General features: G+C 44.0%; 1 protein-coding gene across 2 annotated transcripts in view; it reads left to right on the forward strand.

Annotated features, from left to right (window-relative positions):
• Positions 1-17,713, forward strand: part of MTMR2 (myotubularin related protein 2) — a 61,007-nt gene that overhangs the window by 31,771 nt on the left and 11,523 nt on the right. For both annotated transcript variants that reach the window (XM_065678724.1, XM_065678725.1), the window contains 6 exons: positions 4,506-4,581; positions 7,753-7,847; positions 8,025-8,135; positions 9,202-9,303; positions 9,948-10,031; positions 17,131-17,280. In XM_065678724.1, the coding sequence (XP_065534796.1) occupies positions 4,506-4,581; positions 7,753-7,847; positions 8,025-8,135; positions 9,202-9,303; positions 9,948-10,031; positions 17,131-17,280 (618 nt within the window). The remainder of the gene's footprint in view (positions 1-4,505; positions 4,582-7,752; positions 7,848-8,024; positions 8,136-9,201; positions 9,304-9,947; positions 10,032-17,130; positions 17,281-17,713) is intronic.

Here is a 17,713-nt window from a genome sequence, read left to right on the forward strand (position 1 = left end):
TTTGTACCCAGGCAAAAACAAACCCTGAATTCAGAGTTCCATGCACCCTCCCAGGTCCTTCTGGAGCAGTGTTCAGCGTTGTACAGACCTCTGAGACCCTGTGCTTAAGAGTTAGGGTGCAGTATTACTTTGTACCACCCTGAGTTGGCTGTCACTGCTTGAGATGAGCTGTGTGTATGAGTTGTGCAGGGACGTCAATCAGGAGAAGGGTTTTTGAGCAGCATGCTGGCTGCTGTGTTAGGAGGCAATGTGAACACGCCTTGGAACTGAAGGGGCTTGGAACTGTAGTACCTGAAAGGTTTACCTTTTCAGCAGTATCGAAACCTCTTCCTCTGACCCCATACATGCAAGCAAAGGAGATTGTTTTGTTGCTGAGATCTGCATGTTGTGTCAACAATGCAGCATCAGGGTTTCCCTGCCTTGGGGGCTATAGGTGGGAGGGCATAAGAGAGCTTTGCACCTTCAGCATGGGTAAGTGGGCTGAGCTAACACAGGTGGGATCCTGGAGTAAGAGAAGCGATTGTTAAATGTGGCAAGTGTGGGTTTGTTCTGCCAAGTTGCTGCTTGAGGGGAGAACAAAGGTAGGTGTTTGGCATGAAGTCCTCACACCCTCTCTGAGCTGAGGCAGGACTTGTGTTAGGTGCTAAGGTACTTTCATGCTCAGCATCCCGGAGGACTGTTTTATGTAGAGGGAGAGCTGCTGATGGGTGGAATGGGTAGGTGATGTCATTTGGTAAAAGAGGACAGAAATAAAGGTTATTCTAGTGTGTAAATAAACTCTCTGTTCCCCCAGAGATTCAGTTACCAAGCATAACATTTCTGTGGGGGAAATAAAACAAAGATCTTTAGCTTAGAAGCAATGTAGTCTACTGATTTTTGGTGGTTATATTTGTTTCTTACAGAAACCATCTTAGTGATGGTTGTGACAGATAGAGAACAGTGTGTGGCTCTATGTCATCGTGGTCCTGTTCTGAAGTAATGCTGATTCTGCCCAGCTCTGGCTGCAACCTTCATTACAGTGTAAGCACTCTTTAGTTTTGTCCCCAGGAAACAGTTGAGATGCCTGAGGCACACAGAGGTGGGTGGAGCATTAAGTTGCAGAGGTATATGGTACCTGCCTCAGCAGCATTAATGCACCAGTAGCCAGTCGTCACTCTCCTGCAGCAGGGCTGCTGCAGTCGTGTCTCTGGCTCCCCTACTTGTTTCCTTGTGTCACTGGAGCTCTTAATTTCATTTTGCAGGACTTGCAGAGTGCTAAATCTGGGCCCAGGACTGTTATTTTTAGAGTCTTGAAAATAGGCTAATATACCAAAATAGATTTTTTTCTCACAGTTTAATAAACCATTTATTGATCTGGGGAGAGAGGGGAGGATGGCAGTAAGACAGAAGGGTTTTTCATGTCATCTCTTTCATATAAGGAGCAGGCAGTCCATCTATGGTTTTAGCATCCTCCCAGAGCTCCATGTACATTGTCCCATCCCATTCTTTCCTTTTGATCTATTTCCAAAACTCATCTTTCCTTACCCCCCCACTTTTCCTCCATCTTGCCACCCGCTGCCCTTTAGCACTGCCCCAGATGTCTTCTCCTGTGCCTGCTGCCTGCACTGTCAGCTGCACGCAGATTGTGTTTCCCCAAATCAATTTGAAGGAGCCGTTGAAGGAGGTGGATTTCAGGAAAATGCCTACTCTTCGTGTCTCGGATTCTGCCAAGATGGCTTTCAAGAGTTCACATTCCAACTAGGAGGCTCGTTCAAGGTCTAGAGCTGGGCAGATGCTGCAGACTGGCACTGCAGGGAAGTGTTTATCCTGGGCTTTCTGACCATGTCTGTCTCATTCTGTTGGGAAGGATGACTTATCCAGGGCTGAAGTACTTGCACTGACTTTGAAATCATCATGGAGGCAGTCAGTGCTGTGTTGCCTGAGGTAGGTCGTGGGGCTGAGGTCAGCTGAAAGCTGATGAAAAATGAGTTTAGTCCTCAACTCTGTACCAGAAAGGGAAAGAGAAGGACGAAGAAAGAGAAAGGAAAGAGAAAAGAGAGAAAGGAAAGAAAAAGGAAAGGGAAAGAGAAAGAGAAAGGAAAAAGAGGTGGGGTTTGAGCAAGGGGACAGAAGCTGTCTACCTTGAAGTGCTATGCTTGCAGGATGCCCTGTGTTGAAGTGAGTGCAGGTTTGGGTTGCTAACCCTTTCCTCTGACCCTGGGGACTCCACATTTCAGAGGGTGTGAGTGAGCAGATGGATTTTGTTAGACTTGGAAGAGCCAATTTTTAAACTGAGAAAGCTTTCAACCTTGTCTTTACAGAGTGGTGTTGACATGGAGCTCTTTGTCTTTTATACTGCTTGCCTCTTCCCTCCTTCTCTCCCCCTCGTGCAGTACAGTGTTTAAAGCCCATCTGAGCACTGACCACCTAGTTTGTCATACTGAATGCTTTCTATGTATCTTACCTCATATTTGTTTTGGCTTAAGATGTAACCCAGCCCCCCAAATGTTTACTGCTGGCAGAGCTCCTGCTGACATCTGCAGGAGAGCAGTGGGTCCAGCTGCTGACCGCAGTGATCCCAGCAGCAGCTGCTGCCCACTTGGCGTATGGACCTTCTCAAAGACATCCTGATCCTGTCCTGAGTGTGGAGTGTGTTGTTACTAATGTCCTTCCAAGATAAAAGACCACAAAGATGACCACCACTTACAGACTAATTAGCCAGTGAGACTCCATCTCATTTGGCATAATCCAGATGTTATCCTGTTAATTTCAAGGCTGTTACTCAAGCGCAGAGTTGACACACAGGAGTTGAGAGCAGGTCTGCATCTCAGGCTTTTGTTGGGGAGGCTGTCAGTCAGGGCTTTGATGGGGTCTGTGATCTTCGGCCAACACAGCTGTGCTAAGAATACCTCAGCATAGACTTCTGCTCGTTACACCAGCAAAGCCTTGTTTTTACTGGTATTGCTGATGGGGGGGGAGGAGGAGCTTTCCTGCAAGTTGCTGCTAGTGTGAGCTGTGTCAGTGGTGACCCCCCTTTACCCATGCTGCGGGCCCCAAGCTCCCTGGTAAGAGCTGGCCTAAGTGGGTGCAGTGGGGAGGTTCCTGTTGGGAAGCCAGGGCTGTACTTGATTTCATTATCTTTTTTAAGAGTCTTTTGAATGCAGTTTCTAAAATGCACATCTTGTTCCCAAGAAGACTTTGATCTTGTTAATCTTTTCATCTATATGTCAGTCTGTTGTGTGAAAATGCTGGAACATGCTCTGCTGTGGCGTGGGGTTTCTTTGGGGTTTGTTTTCATTCTTTTGCATAGTTTAGAGAATTTTTCTTCCCCAGGGCTCTCCTCTGGCTTGAATCTACATGAAAGTTGACCACAGACGTGGCAAGTTTTGGAGTGCCACTTTAGGCCATGTCTTTGAATTTCCTTTGCAGGGATTTCCTGATAGAAAATTAAAACAATTCTCTTTCCACACATTAAGATAATGCATCTTGGGTGAGTCTGCACATCCAGTTCTGAGCAGACATGAGCTCTCTCTGCCGATCTCCACCAGGTGGGATGCCTGCCAGCTTTCAACCTGAAGTCTTGTGGTTGCTACATCATGAGGCAGATTCTGGACTAATAACCTGTTCTCTGTGTTACTAGGTTGTGCAACTGGTGTGCTGCTGTGGTTGTGGTCATTTGACAACTTCAAGGCATGGGCAATATGATTAAATCTGTCTGCATTTGGCCACACAGACTTAGCCTTGATCATGGTCACTCACATACGCTCTTCTCCCCTAGTTCTTACCATGGGTTTAGACCTCAGGCTGTGCTTTCATAGTTATAACTGTGCTTTCCTACAATGTCTATCTGCTTGTGATAACCCTTGTGTAAATGCAGTCATATCTGTGAAACGTAATGTTCTGTGGTATAACTTCAATCCAAGAGAAAGAGGAGGAGTCAATTGGGCACTCAAAACGGTACCTCCTATTCATGGCTGTCAAAAAACCGCCTTTGTAACAAGTCACTACTAATGAGCTGAATCAGGATTTTTGCACTAGTTAGACCCTCATTGAAGACAGTGATGTGATCCTTCCTCAGTGTAAACTAGAAATAACACAATAGTTGATAGCACAATGGTAATAGTTGATCACTGGGGAGAGGAACCTATCCCTTTGGTTCCGTATGTAACTGTGAAAGAGTTTGACTTGTAGTGATGGGCTGGTGAGGAAAAGGTTAGAGCATGGAAGGCAGCCATGTGGGAAGTGTGCCACCAAAACACTGAGCCTGCTTTGAGCAGCATCTCCGACACAGACATCCTTGCTTTAAACACTTCTGCATGGCCCAGTACTGTGCTTGAGGACTGCATTGAGGTCTCTCACAAAGCATGCTTTGTGTTGGCCTTTCAGAAGCTGAGACACCAGGTAATACCTCAAGATCTTTGAATATTTGTTGTCCTTGGTATTGTTGACCCATTGCAGGCAAGTGCAAACTTCTTGGTTTATGAAAATGTAATTAATTTCTTTTTCTACTTCTATGTTTTGCCTAGGTCCTGAGGGAGACAAATAAATTGGCTGAAATGGAAGAGCCACCTTTGCTACCAGGGGAGACTATTAAAGATATGGGTATGTGAAGAGGAAATTTCTTGTTGTTTGCTAACCAAATAGAATATCCGTAAAACAAAATATATTGGCACTCACTGACATCAACGTCAGCAAATTGTCGAAGTTTTGAGAGCCACAATCAGGTTGTTTCATTCATGAGTTAAGGCACATCACATGAGCCAAGGTAACTGTCTTCCCTTACCATGTAGCAAATACAAGGCAATTCAATGTATCTTAGCATGAGGGATGAGGTGGGTTGTACAGCTTTGCATTTGCTGCCTCCTGAGAAGACATGGATTGACTGTTTCAAGTTGTTTTGCCACAGGGTAGCTTCTTATGTTGACACAACACAATTGTGTGCCTAATCTCTGTCACAGACTAAAGGAGAGCATACAGTGCTGTGGCAGGGAAATTCCTATGATACAGGGATGAGTTTTTGTTGTTACTCTTTTTCATTCAGCCATTCTGACATGCACCATGTTTGCTGATGCATTCCATTCTGAAAGTTTGAGTAAAGCCTCTACATTAATTTTCTGTGGAAGATTTTGCATTCACTAGTTTACCATATTACCTTCCTCTTAAAATGATGTGGAAGAGTGCAATATCAGTCCTAAAAATAAAAAAAATTAAAATACCTCACCAAAAAAATGCACCCAACAACAACAACAGGAAAAAAAGGCAAAAGCCTGTCAACTCAATGCTCAATCATTTTCTCCACTCCTTTCCTAAGGACACTGAACTCGTACTTCAGCCATGCACTTCAGACTGACACCTAACTCTGTCCACAGGCGCAACTAGCTCTGACAGCAAGACTAGGTTTTGACTCCTGGGGAATAGTGTAAGAGATCAGAGTTACCAGTGCTTTATGTGTTGACAAATGATGTGATGAGCCATGCAAGTCTGAGACTGAGTGGCTTTTGGAGTTTCCCAGACAGCAGCTGCCTGGTCCAGCAAAAAGTCAAAGGCAGCAAAAAGGGAAGATTTATTATTCATCAGCAATAATTATTTCCTGTTAAAAGTGTCAAGAAAGGCAAATGTAATTGTCTTTGTATTTTACAGGGAAAGGAAAAAATATTGTCTCAGCCAACCCAGTAACCTAGGGTAAGATTGGCCCTGTAAAAGACAGGAATTTCATAAGCAGGGGAATTAGTAAATCCCAGTTTCTAGTATCTTTCTGTCGCGTGGATTCTCTTATATCTACCAAAGACTGAGCTTATTAGGCTGTCCCTTGGTGGAAGCACTAATACAACCTCTCTATTATACCTTGCATCCATTCTCACAAACAGTGAAGCGTTTCAATGCCTTGGAGATCTGTGTTTATCAGAGACTGCTGAAATCATACAGTGTGGCTGGGTTAAGGTCAGACAAGCCATGTAGGTACATGTGTACATGTGCAGTGTAATTAAGTAAAATTGTTTCCTTAGGAAATCAAGCTAATAAAATGCAAATGTGAAAGGTGCAGTGGCTTACAGGCTGGCAAGGCTGGTGTTTGGGATCGTGCCTGGGATTCCTTACCTGGAAAACATTTTTCTAGCACCTTTACTCAGAAATCCTTGTCTCTTTTGGATATAAATGCACACTTTTAACAGTAGATTTTGTTGTGGCTTTTTTAAAAACATTTTGAACTTCCATTTTGAATAATGGGAACTCCAGGGGAAAAACCAGGCAGGCTGCCCTCACCCTTATTATGCTTCATGGGTCTGCTTTCAAACCTCTGCAAACCAGTCTTTGAAAAGAAGTGATTAATAATCAGCCAATAATGAAACACTTGGTTTAATTAGAACTGGCTAGAAGCATTTTGTGTTTCATTGTCCTTCGAACAAATGCATGTGAATTGAAATAAATGATGAATTGCTAGCACCCATGTAGTCATTTATTTTTAATAAAAAAATCTGTGCTATGTCTTTTGCTCTGAATTAGTCGCTCCTGATGTTTCTCCATATCCAAATCTCGAGGCTCAGAGAAGACTATGCAAAAGCAGAGCTGATATTAGGATGATTTAGTTATGAGTTACCAGTGCCCTGGAGCAAGGCAGTCTCTCTTCCTCCCTCCCTTCCAGCTAAATCTCATGGGAAAAAGGTAGAAGAAATACAGGTCCCCATCCTGACACCCCAGTGTGTTTCATGTGTGTGGTGGCTGCCACCTGGATGGGAGGCAAGTAGTCTTCCTGACTGTACACAGCTCTTGCAAATTGGATCCTGTAGGGTTTGGAGGCTTGAGGTTAAGACAGTCCAGGGAGTTCTCCCATGGATCTGGCATCTCTGGACAATGGGTCTTCTCCTGAAAGGATCTTTGTGTGTTTGAGGGGTGTCTTTACTTGTTGGTCATATCATAAACCATTGCCACAGCACAGCCAGGCAACAGCTTCAGTGACAGAAAACACGATGGGCAGCAAGGAGGGGGAGGAGAACAACTTAAATGTTGGTGTTTTTAATTGATATAAACCAGAAGGGCAGTTAGGGGAGGTGTTTGCTGTAGAAAACCAGCAGCACCTCTTGCCTTTTGCTGGAACAAGTGAGAAACGTTTGAGGCCTTTTAAGAAGGGGACTGCTTTGAGTCACTGTCACTCAGGCTCAGAAATAATTGGATCGTTGCAGAGTAACTTGATCGCTGACTTCAGATTTAAAATCACCAGCAGTTGGGTGTTACACAGATTCGTGGCTGCTGTAGCTCTGCTGGCTTTTAGCACAAAGGCCTTCATCCCAGGGCTGACTGTGTGCAGGGGTCTGCAGAAGTACCCAAACATCCTGAAAGCCAGTGTAGGAGAACTGCCTTCTCCTGTCCTTGGTGGCACAAACCAGCTTGTGGATGATCCTCAGCTTTTATGCCGATGGTTGTCAGCTTCAAATGTCTGCATCTAGGCAAGGAATCATCTCATCATCTTGTGCATGATGTTCTCAGGTACTGGCAAGCATTGCTCAGTAAGAGCAGTTTGTAGCCAAAAACTGGCTTTTTCCAGGGGTAGAGGTAGGATTCTAGGTGATGATCCTTGCCTGGAGTTCAGTTTATACCCATACTCTTACCTTCTCCACAGAACTGAAACTTGAATGTTAGCTCTAGGCTAGAAGCCCAGGTTAAGCTTGTTTTCATTTAATGCTTTGAAAAGTAGAGCCTCCAAATATTGTTACTATCATAACTTTGTTCTCATAAATTAACCATGAAATTAACTTCTTTTTTTCCCTTTTCTTAAAGCGAAGGATGTTACTTACATCTGCCCCTTCACTGGAGCGATCAGAGGAACCCTTACTGTTACCAATTATAGACTGTATTTTAAAAGCATGGAACGGGTAAGCTTTTGAAACCATCTCCTTTTGTTGGCTATTCAGTATTTAGATCTAGGTGTTCTTTGAGAGTAATTCTATGGGAATCGTAGCTATAAATTTGGGAATATAAGCATAAGGGAGCAGGAGCTGGGGACTTTTCCCCCTCCCCTTTTTAAACTCACAAATTTCAACTGTCTACAGGACCCTCCTTTTGTCCTAGATGCATCTTTAGGTGTAATCAACAGAGTGGAGAAAATTGGAGGTGCTTCCAGTCGTGGTGAGAATTCCTACGGGCTGGAGATTGTATGCAAGGTAAGCTTCTATCTGTGTTTCACAAGAGGGGAAGTGGAACATGTATTTTAAGAGGTTTTCTCTGTAGGAAGTTCTGCAAAGCATTTCAGTCAGTAAAATTTCACACACTTCAAAACCCATCTGATTCTAAAAGTAGTTTTCAGGGTTCTTCAGCTCCACTCATTGTAGACAAGATATGCCAGCCTGCTTGGCCTAGGATATGCAAAGCAGTTCAGTGCAATAACAGAGTGGTACAGATGCAGCTTATGCATCCTGAAATGTTCTCTGAGCCCAATTACTTAATCTCAGTTTTGTGAGAAAGCTAAACCTTTAGCTGTTTATGTTACTCTCTGACTTGCTGTGCCATCATCATGTGCTTGAACTTGATAGCTCCTTTCCTGCTGGTGGCTTTTAAGCTGTTTACTACAAGAGTTTGAGGTGTAGGCTTGGCTGGAAAATCTTGGCATCTTAGAGATGCTTTACTTAGCTTCCAAATTAGATTTTGTAGATGATTGTGGAAAGGAGGTCCTGGGTTACCACACTTGGTAGAAACTGCTGCTGTGCAAACTGGAGGAGTTCTCAGTTTCAGAACATTCTCTTGGGTGCCCAGAAATGGAAGCTTTAAAGGAAGATGGCGTTGGTTGTTTTTCATCAAACTGCCTCCCTACATGCAGTAGCTGTGGAGGTACTTCATGAGACAGTCCCTTCCAGCTGCCTACTGGCACAGCTCAGCATGAGAGCCCAGTAAGAGCTAGGTCTGTCTCAGAGTCCTGCCAATCAGAGATAGCTTGTCCCTGGGCTCTCTCCTAGGCTTTCAGTAGGTAGAGAACGTCATGTGAAAGCAAGATACTGTGATCAGGTGCCTGTGCACTCCCTCTGCTCCTCTGCAGTTGTGGCAGGCTTTGTTGGAGTCTGCAGACAACCACTGAACCAGGCCCAGAGCTGCAGTACAGCAGCATTCGAAGTGCCATATTAAATCAGTACCAGAAGGAGCATTGTGATGTGACCCTATTTTGAATGCTGGCTTTTGGATTTTCCTTGAAGTGGTTCAGAAACCTGCAATTTAATTTCCCTCTTTTTTCCCTAGGATATTCGAAACTTGCGATTTGCTCACAAGCCTGAAGGGAGAACAAGGCGGTCCATATTTGAGAACCTCATGAAATATGCTTTCCCAGTTTCAAATAATCTGGTAAGTATTTTCTTCTCAGTTTTTACCAAAAGACACAGATGTTCAGTGCCATCTATTTGGTACAGTATTCATATGGGTGCATTTTGCTGAAGGAAGAGAAATGCTGGGTTTAAAATCTGGTTTAGAATTGATTCTGTGGGAGTTTAGAACGTATATAAACCAGGAAAAAATACTACTGTGGGGCTGGGTTCCTTCATGCACAGTGAATGACTTACTGATACACCCTCGTAACACAGGGAAAATACTTACAGCTCAGTGATATCCATCAAAGGTTTACAGCTAATGGTGTTTTCACTGCCTCAAATCTGGAATGCAGTTAGTCTGCTTTGTCACATTATAACATTGCAATTCTTGCTTTAAGTACTGATTGAAAGGATCAAGTTTGTAATATGTAAAAGTGTTCTTGCCCAAGTAGTCTTTTCTTTCTCTAATAATAAAGTCCTATTGTCCATGAAGTTCTAGGTAATAGAAAAGCAAGATCAGATGTATAGAGGAAAGTATATTGTTTTACTAATTGCCTGCTACAGGAAGTGTGTAAATCTTTTTCACAAAGCCCTAAAAGTCATGAGTTACTATTCGAGATACCAGACATCCTGAAAATGGGCTCTGAGTGGGTTCTTAATGGTAAATTTTCTTTTTTTCAGCCACTTTTTGCATTTGAGTACAAGGAGGTTTTCCCAGAAAATGGATGGAAGGTGTATGACCCCACTTGGGAGTACAGACGACAGGTGGGTATTGTGCCATGTCCTTCCTCATCTTCTCTGCTCTTCAGAAATGAGAGTCTGGGCAGTAATATAATTACAGGTTGCATGGAGCAGTGAATGGTCCTGCTGACAAATGTCATACAGGCTGGGTTAGGACACTGTTCCCCACACTGCAATGACTGATGGCAGCAGAACAGCTTTAGAGACTGTCACATCCACTGATGGAGATTACTCATGCTGCAGAGAGCTGACTTTAGGCTTTGGTAGAAAAAACTATAGCTTTGGCTTAGTCATGAGCCACTGCTGGCAGTGAGGAAACAAAGATGTGTTTTGTAGGTACAGGCATCCCATTGGTAGAGTTTTACACCTCAGCTCTTAGAATCATAGACTCTTAGAATAGTTAGGGTTGGAAATGACCTTAAGATCATCTAGTTCCAACCCCCCTGCCATGGGCAGGGACACCTCACACTAAACCGTCTCACCCAAGGTTTCGTCCAACCTGGCCTTGAACACTGCCAGGGATAGAGCATTCACAGCCTCCCTGGGCAACCAATTCCAGTGTCTCACCACCCTAACAGGAAAGAATTTACTCCTTATATCCAGTCTGAACTTCTGCTGTTTAAGTTTTAACCCATTGCCCCTTGTCCTGTCACTACAGTCCCTGTTGAAGAGTCCCTCCCCAGCATCCCTATAGGCCCCCTTCAGATACTGGAAGGCTGCTATGAGGTCTCCATGCAGCCTTCTCTTCTCCAGGCTGAACAGCCCCAACTTCCTCAGCCTGTCTTCATACGGGAGGTGCTCCAGTTCCCTGATCATCCTCGTGGCCTCCTCTGGACTTGTTCCAGCAGTTCCGTGTCCTTTTTATGTTGAGGACACCAGAACTGCACACAATGCTCCAGGTGAGGTCTCACAAGAGCAGAGTAGAGGGGCAGGATCACCTCTTTCGACCTGCTGGTCACGCTCCTTTGGATGCAGTCCAGGATACGGTTGGCTTTCTGGGCTGCAAGCACACACTGCTGGCTCATGTTCATTTTCTTATCAACCAGCACCCCAAGTCCTTCTCTGCAGGGCCGCTCTGAATCTCTTCTTTGCCCAATCTGTAGCTGTGCCTGGGATTGCTCCGACCCAGGTGTAGGACCTTGCACTTGTCATGGTTGAACTTCATAAGGTTGGTATCTGCCCACCTCACAAGCGTGTCAAGGTCCCTCTGGATGGCATCCCTTCCCTCCAGCATATCAACCGGACCACACAGCTTGGTGTCATCGGCAAATTTGCTGAGGGCACACTCAATCCCACTGTCCCTGTCAGCGATGAAGATGTTAAACAAGACCGGTCCCAACACCGATCCCTGAGGGGCACCACTCGTTACCGGTCTCCAGCCGGACATTGAGCCATTGACCACAACTCTTTGTGTGCGGCCATCCAGCCAGTTCTTTATCCACCAAGTGGTCCATCCATCAAATTGATATCTCTCCAGTGTAGAGATAAGGATGTTGTGTGGGACAGTGTCAAACGCTTTGCACAAGTCCAGGTGTGGTCTCATACTCTTGTTTGTATGAGTTTTATTTCTCTCCAGTTTTTCCTGTCTCAAACAGGAAATTGGAAGGAAAAAAAAAATTAAATACAGAATGTCTTCATTTTTTTTGAGAATCAGCATAAAGATCAACCTAGAGAGTGTTCTCATGTACCATAGCTTAGAACAGACAGTTGCAGTGTGTCCAGAGTAGACTGGTCAAAAGTATTAATGAAGCGGCAGGCTGTCAATTAGGAATCCTGCCTCCCTGGTGGAAAAGATGAGGGAATTTTGTTATTTATAGTGAAATCACTCTTGTTGTAAAATTCTCAAGTGTCAGAAACAGCATGATTTGCCCTGGACACAATAAACTTTTATCTCATCCAGACCTACCAGAATAAAATCAATTTTCCTTTGTAAAAGGAAGAAATTTTAAGCCTTGTAATTTAAAGATTTATTTGGGCCTTTCCCACAAACAGAACAAAACCAGACCTTTGTCCTAGCCTAGTTGTTCATCTGTTTCCTGGCATCCAAAACCAAAGGAAAGGATTTATTTTAATAGCTCTAGTCTTCTAAAAGCTGGGCATGCCTTCTAAATTGGTTATCTAGGCCTGTCATTAACAGATGGGGAGAGAGTGCTTCACTGTTGGGGGTGATTTGTTCCCTCCTGAAATAGCTGCCTAAGATAAATCCCTGGTTCTAGGCTTCTAATTGAAAGTGAGATATATTCATTGCAAAGTGTATGTTTTGCAGTGAGGTACCACAACCAAAAATCCTAGTAGAGACAAACTCTGATCATTTGTCATCAGTGACACACATTATATCTAAGTTGACTTTGACTAATAAGACCAGGTAATGCAGCAATTGCTGCTCTGTTTGTAATTCACCTCTTTCTTGGTAGTTTTTCTAAGGAAAGATCTGTTTATAAAGAAGGATCTGTAGCCCAAGCTGTATGGGCAAGATCCTTCTGTACAGGGCTGATAACTTTGGAGTAAAGACTAAAGAATACCCGTGTTATCAAAATAATCTTCATTGTAAAGCCCAGCATTCACTCAGCCAAGCTTCAGTTTAAACAGACCATGTACAAAAGGCGTTCTTACAATACCTGGAAAGAAGGAAAGGTGACCCTTGGGAATTTGGTGGTAAATTAGTCCAATTTCTTAATCTTGGTATGCCTGTTTTTAGAATACAAGCTTTTCTGTCCATATTAGTTTTTATATTGGGATTTGCTGCACCTTAAGTTTGGCAGGAGGTTGGTTACGTGGTGAAAAGATACATAAATTTACATGCATGTGATTTGCAGCTCTTCATGGCCTTTCTGTAAAGAAAAATGAGACTCAAGGTAACACTGTTGTGTGTGAAGCATGTTACAGTTGAGGCACTGCTGCAGCGTGTCCTTTTGTTATGGCCTGCTTCTGTATCGTTTCTGGGTGGACAGAAAAAACTGCCTGACTGCCTTTATGTCAAGAAACCAAACTCATGTCCATCTGCTGAAGCCCCCCCTCATTTGCTTGCATTGGTAACTTCAAAAATGAATCCAAACTAGGATTTTTTTCAGCCATGGCCTATCTGAGTTATACCCATGATGGGCCACAGCCATTACCATTCCAGATCACACAATCCATCTGTTCCAGTAGCTTATCTCCAAAAGTGACCAACACCAGCTGCTGAGGAAGAGGCAGACCATACTGCAGTAGATGTTTATGTCTCCTGGCCAGGAGGAGAATTTGATCCCTTTTGTTAGATTGATTTAAGTCCTGCAGCATGAAGCTTTATGTCCTCTCCAAAACTTTTAGGTATTTCAGGGTGTTTGTTTAATTTCAGCATTTATAACTATGGACGTTCAGCTTATCTCTGTGAACGTCTTAGCCTTTTTTCTTAATCCAGCCAGGTTCTGTTAAAGCAATAACAAATACTAAAGTAAATCAGGATTATGTCCTGAAATGGCAGCAGGGATTCGTTAAGACTGAAGCACCACTGGCATCATCAGATCAGCTAAAGGGATTACCTGTCTCTGACTGTATGAATTGTGACCAGAAATAGAGAAGCAAGACATATGTACTATCTGCAGGACCTTTTGCAATTGGTTTAAAAGCCATTAGAGAAGAGCTGGCCTAGGGCATAAACAACCCAGCAGTATGGCCAGGCATTAGCTTGGTGTATCTTCAACTGGGTTGGTTATTTCCCTGTGGGAGCAGGAGCAGAGAGGGGAGCAGAGCAAAAGTAAAAGCCAAGCATGCTACCAAGCATCCAGAAAGGACTTTCAGGGCAGGATCTGTGGTAGGCTCTATGTCTGCAGTCATAGACATGGCAAGTTTGTGCGTGGCATGATTTATTTGTTATAATTTGTATTTTCAGATTAATGTAAGTGTGTTGAGATGGCAGAGGTTGTGGCAATTAGGAAGGATACTCAGAAACCCCCTGACTTCTCTGTTGGCATTCTTGGGAAGGTGGAAATATGTAACTTATTAAAACTCTGTGATTGTATAAAACCATGGGGAGTAATAAACAACCTGTGGAGAACAAAAGGAACTCAGAGAGGTTTGGGATTTATTCGGTAACTGGAATCGCATGTGGCAAATGAAACTTAAAACTGAAATTGCTCCCTGATTTTTATTACACGTGGGCTGGCAGAGTATAAAACAGAACTGCAAAGTGAATAAGACTCAGCTGAAACCAAAAGGCCTTGCGATGCCTTTGGAGTAACTTAAATCTTTCATTTTCCTTAACAAGGTGGGGAGCATTTGGAAAATATTACAAGGGGTTGTGAAGTGGGAAATGTGTGATGTTTCCTTACAGAAGTCATGCTCGCCTAATCCTGTGCTCTGGTTATATGTACCAGGGAGCCACAGTATAGGGCTGTGGTTGCTGCTTTCAGAGGAAACATACAGAAATTAATAATTCAGAAAAGGAGCTGACCTGTTTTGAGGTTAAAAGAAGTGCCCAGCATTAGTATACCAGCATGGAAAGGTGTAGAGCATGAGAACAGCATCCTACAGAGGATTGTTTGGTGTAACCTGGGGGAGTAAAATGACAACTATCTGTTAAACATCCCATGGTTTAACTGAGGTCCTGCTTATGCTCATTATGTCTCTACCGCAAAACAGATCACAGCTCCCTTGTGCTAAGTGGACACAACCTGGGCCGAGTACATGGCAGAGGGACCAGCTTGGCTCTGGCAGCTGTATCCTGTGTCGGTGCAGGGATGTGCCTGAGCTAATGTGCTCAGCCTCTTGGCATCTCATGGCTCAAACCAGCTTTGAGAGGCACTGCAGGTGTGTGACTCTGCAGCTCAGGGTGTGGCTAAGCTAAGAACTGATCTACTGGATCCCAGAGGAAATACTGGTGTGCTTTATATCATGTTTAGGTTTTCCTACTGATTCCAGCTGGAGAAAGCACAAATCTGAAGGGGCATGAATAAGTGCAGAACCTACACTGCATTGTGGCAAATGTTCTGGGGAGACACAAATTCAGCTGCTCTTCCGGCCCACTTGGCTTATTTCTGTTTGCTTAGAGTCCTTAGAGGGAGTCATGATCTGAATCCAAAGCCCTCTTTGAGTGGTGCTGTGATTTGAGGCTCCAGTGCCAGTAGAAAGCAGATCTTCAAAAGAAATGTGAATGCTGACACAACATATTTTCTTTCTTTGGGGGTGTCTTGGTTTAAACCAGGACATGGGGCTTGTCATGGATTTTCTTATTGCAGAGGAAAGATTTCATTCAAGGTGTGAGAGTGGCATCTGAAAGACTTATTGCTGGTTCTGGACCAAGCACTGTATGCTGAAGCCATTCTGCCCAGCACAGCGAGGACACTTTGCAATGCCAGTGACTGCTTGATCTCTGTAAGCACTGATAGAGTTGCAAGGTAGAATGAAAAGGAGCTTTACTTCCATGTAACTGCTTGTCAGCTCCCATTTTCCTTGCCACAAATGTGCTGACCGCAGTTTGAATTCAGATTTGGGGGAGGTGAAATCTCCAAGCACTGCCGATGGATCTATTGCAGTATAGCCGTGTACTTACTAGGACAGGACTGAGAACAATTTAGTCATTTGCTATTAGTTCACTTACGGATAGTAACCAGTTTGATCACAGTTGATGGACAGCTAAGACCAAGGGTCTTGCTGTTCCCTGGTGGGCAGCAAAGCTGGTGGGCCAGGAGATTCCATGCTGGCTGTGCAGCTCTGAGCATGTTTTATTCATCAGTAAGCTTGGACTATGTATACACAATATTTGATGCCTATTTCTGCCAGTTCTTTGGCTTCAGGCATAAATAAGATTTTGGAGTACTTATGATTCTGGCAGCTCTGTTGATTTCCTTGTAGTAACATTTCTATCCCATGGAGGGCCCCAGGACCAGGGGTGGCTCACAAGCAGGGTGTGTGCCTTGTATCAGACAGAAGGTTTGTCCTCTCCTCCCATTTCTAACCATGACCTGTTTTGACAGTGTGACTCGCTGCTCTGACAGGGACCCAGCTGCAGCCTGTGTGGGTTTAACCATAATTACCACAGCTCGTCTGACTTGTGCTACGTTTATCATTTATTTCCTGTTGCAGCTGCAACAGTGGCAGTCAGTGCCCCACTACCCTCCTGAAAATGAAGTACTGTTAATCAGAACAGAAGCATGTGTTGTTTTAAGAGCTGATGTTCCTCTAAAAGACTCTGTGCTTAGCAGTCTTGCCTGGTTCACTGTAGTAGATCTGTCCTTGCCACAGAGATGCTTTGTATCAGTGCTCACCCCTGCTGCAGCAAGTGTCTGTTTGAATCTCCCCTTGCAGGCACACAGTAGCAGCCACACTGATTTGATCTGTTAACTCTCAGCGTCAGCCAAACTAAGTCTGCAGGTTGTCAGGATCATCCCCATTGTGCTGCAGGTGTTACCTGGAGCTTACCAGCTGGGAAGCTGTTGAGCTGCTTCCTCATCAGGGCACGCTGAGCTCAATGATGTGTGTGTAGATTCCCTGCTCTCCCAGCCAAACTAGTACAACAGGAGCTTGGTCTGAGAGGAACATAGAATCGCACATCACTGTCCAGATCACGTACAATCACACAGCCAGGGACACACCATTGCTAGATTGATGGTGTTTTTAGGGGATTGCACAGTTGCGCCAGAAACACTGAACAAGGCCAAAACAGATTGATTTAGTTTTACTGCCTGTTCTCCTTTCTGTCTTTGCTTCCATCCTGTCTCATAACTCCCCTTTGTATCCCCAGTTTCCATTAACCACGTTTGAACTAAGTGAGGAGTGTTGGTCGCCCATTCTGTCTTGCTCCTGGATCTCCTGTAAGCACCATGATGAGACCAGGAGATATGTTAAGGATGCTCTCAGGAGGATGATGTGTGTTGCCACATCTGTAGCTTTCACAGTTCTTTGCCATAGGTGAGCCTATCTGCAGTCTTCTAGTTTTACTGTTCTTCAGTGATCTGAGTAAAACATATACCTCTCTGAGAAGAGGCATGAAATGCAAGTCACCAAGACAATACAGACCCAGCCTCCAGCCCTAAATGTCCTTCATTAACAAAAGTTGCCCTGAATTTCAGGTCTGGGTATTTGACAGTTCCGAGTGAGGTCTTAGAGCAACTCGTTGGCTAACCTGCTGTTGTTTCCTCTTTAGGGAATTCCCAATGAAAGCTGGAGGTTGACCAAGATTAATGAGCGCTACGAGCTGTGTGATACGTACCCTGCTATTCTAGCTGTGCCTGTAAACATTCCTGATGAAGAATTAAAGAGAGTAGCATCCTTCAGATCAAGAGGACGCATACCGGTGAGTGTGACAAAAGAAGCCACTTTTATGTGGCTTTGTTACATACCTTTGGGCCATAAATAATACCAAGATCAGGCTGAGTGGATTCCAGGGAACAAATAAATGGTCAATGGATAATAAAAGTGACAGCAACGTATTTGAGGAGTTAGCAACATAATCTGCCTGTTGTGAAAGAGATGTAGACTAAACCAAAATCAGAAGATAAGATAACTTAGCACAACCCAGACTGAATCTCAGTTCAGTTCCTGGGAAACACAATGCAGCCCTATTTAGCTGTTTACAATTGTCTGGCTGACTCTGACTTTCAGGATAGAGGAATACTTAGTGATGCTTTTGATGAGAATGCTTATTAAATGAAATTAAGATAAAACACATCGTTACGATGATCATTTCAGTGGTAGCTGAAAATACACTGGTTTACTTCTCAAGTCTA

Source organism: Lathamus discolor, chromosome 4 (genome assembly GCF_037157495.1).
Source record: "Lathamus discolor isolate bLatDis1 chromosome 4, bLatDis1.hap1, whole genome shotgun sequence".
NCBI classification, from domain to species: domain Eukaryota; kingdom Metazoa; phylum Chordata; class Aves; order Psittaciformes; family Psittacidae; genus Lathamus; species Lathamus discolor.